The sequence below is a fragment of the Uncinocarpus reesii genome, genomic scaffold, assembly GCF_000003515.1.
Source record: "Uncinocarpus reesii 1704 scaffold_3 genomic scaffold, whole genome shotgun sequence".
Lineage (NCBI taxonomy): Eukaryota > Fungi > Ascomycota > Eurotiomycetes > Onygenales > Onygenaceae > Uncinocarpus > Uncinocarpus reesii.
Window position 1 is genome coordinate 3,805,914 of NW_003052498.1, and position 2,687 is coordinate 3,808,600.

The window sequence follows — 2,687 nt, forward strand, 5'->3', positions numbered from 1 at the left end:
GATTAATATAGATGCATCAGATTGTGCAATAGCAGAAAGATTGCAACAACCAGATGAACAGAGAAGACTAAGATTGGTTGTGTGCTATGTAAGAACAATGACACCAGCAGAGCAGAATTATGACATTCATGACAAGAAATGACTTGCAATAGTGGCATCATTAAAAAAATGGAAGATTGAACTGCAAGAAAACAAACATCAAACAGAAGTCATCTCAGACCACAACAATCTACAATACTTTATAATGACAAAAAAGCTCATGAGATGACAAGCAAGATGGTAAACAGATGTACTAGTGCATCACAATTTCAGAATATGACACTGCAAGAGAGCTGAAAATGCATGAACTGATGCATTAAGTCAAAGACTGAACTTGATGAAGAAGAAAAGAGATTCATGAGCACTCTTCAAAAAGTTAGAAGAAATAAAGAATATGATTCTGAATCAACAAGTCCTAAGAGCAACAAGAATCAAAGCAGAGAAATCAAACATCAAAAGAAAAATCAAGAAAGTCACAGTGGAAGATGAGTATGCAAGCAAGATTGATGATGAAAACAAGAACTTCAAAAAAGAAGATGGAATGATACTATATCATGGACTGATATATGTATCAAGAAAAATCAGAAAAGAAGTGATGATACAAGAACATGACACAGTCACTTCAGAACACTTTGGTATTGACAAAACAATAAAGAAAATTACAAGAATGTACTATTAATCAGAAATATGGGGTGGACATTCAACAACATGTCAAAAAATGTGGAGACATGTGGCATGGAAGCAAAATCAACAAGCAATGACCACATGAAAAACTACAGCCAATACCACAACTATGAGAACCATAAAAGTCTATAACAATGAATTTTATCATGAAACTCCTGAAATCAAAGAATATGGACAGAAAGAAGTATGATGCAATACTAGACATCACTGACAGACTAACAAAAGATGAATACTTTATACCATTTGAAGAAGCAACAGATGCACCAGAAACAGCACAAATGGTACTAAAGACAGTGATCATCAATCATGAATTGTCAGAAGAAATAATTACAGACAGAAATATAAGATTCATGAGCAAGTTCTGGATGACATTAATGACACTACTAGAGATTGAACAAAATGTGTCAACAGCTGATCACCCACAGACAGATGGTCAAACAGAATGATTAAATCAGACTTTGGAACAATATCTATGAGAATATGTGAACTATCAACAGAACAACTGGATTGAACTGCTACCAATGGCACAACTAGCATACAATGAATCAAAAAATGCTATTATAGGATTGACACCATTCTATATGAATTATGGCAGGAAATCAGAAATATAACAACAATTAAGAATTGCACAACAGAGAGCCCAAGAAGCAGAGCTCACTGTAATACAACTGAAAAAATTGCAAGACCACATGAAGATGAACATTGAATTCTTATAAGAAAGAATGAAATTCTACTATAATCAGAAGCATCAGAAGACATCTATCTTAAAGAAGAGGAAGAAAGTATTTCTACTTTAATGAAACATCAAGACAAAAAGATCTAACAAGAAACTTGATTTCAAGAAACTGGAACCATACAAAATTGAAAAGCAGATTGAAAAGATCAATTACAGACTATGGCTATTAAAGAAGATGAGAATATACCCTGTATTTCATGTTTCATTACTGGAAAAAGCACTGCTACATGCTAAAGAAATGTCCATGGAAATTGATGATGAACAAGAATATGAAGTGGAACAAATACTAGACCACCAGATGATCAGTGGAAAACTTCACTACTTAATGAAATGAAAAAAGTATGATATCTCAGAAAACACCTAGGAACCAGCAAAGAATCTTATGAATGTCTGAAAGATTGTTGAGATGTATCATTAATGACACTCTCATTCAAAAGAGCATTAATGAACAAAAAGAGGAATTCAGAAAGCAATTTCAACAGAGAAAGATTATCTAATGTAGCAAGATGTTGTTGGATTTTCACTTGCTCACCCACTCTCTTCTGTTCTTTCTCCTCAAGACACTCCAACTCCACAATTGTCTGAACTTTAGATTCAAGAAATTTACCAGCATGAGACTCTAGAAACTCCTGTTTGCATTTCAAATGATCAATTTTGGCAAACAGAAAGAGATTGAGGACTGTGCAGCATGAATTTCAGTGTGGTACAGACTCATCAGCTTTTAATTTAGCACAGGTGGAACACAGCTTGGTTCAATCTCAATCAGAAGACTTGTGATCCATAACACAACAACAACCAAGTCAACAACATTTGGAGCACTTTATTGATTTATTGAAATGAACACACTCTTTATCATGATGAGAACAGTAAACACAGCAAGAAGACATCATGACACCAATTTCTCCAATTTCAGAAGCTAGATGCTTGTTATTGTGGAAAGACTTCAAAGCCATGGCAACAGAGCCATGAGGACATTCACTTACAAGAAGAAAATTGTTTTGAAGACAAGACAAGAAGACAATCACTCTTTATACTCAAGAGGGAGCACAAGCAGTTGAGAACAACACACTAAGAAAGAAGAGGATGATGTTATAAACCTTGCAGAACAGCACAGAACCATCACATGTCATTGAAAGAGTATATGAAGAATGCAACTGGGAAGTGGAGCATGATGAGGCTACAAGAGTTATGGACTGGAAGAACTAGAATCTGGAAAGGTGAAAGTCAC

At 34.6% G+C, this 2,687-nt stretch overlaps 1 protein-coding gene across 1 annotated transcript; it reads left to right on the forward strand.

Moving 5' to 3' along the window:
- Window positions 1-433: 433 nt before the first annotated feature.
- UREG_06068 (uncharacterized protein) lies at window positions 434-718 on the forward strand (the record flags this gene model as incomplete). Its single annotated transcript, XM_002585333.1, has 1 exon — window positions 434-718. One exon carries the CDS (start codon window positions 434-436, stop codon window positions 716-718), a length of 285 nt encoding a protein of 94 aa, XP_002585379.1.
- Between the last annotated feature and the right edge of the window lie 1,969 nt (window positions 719-2,687).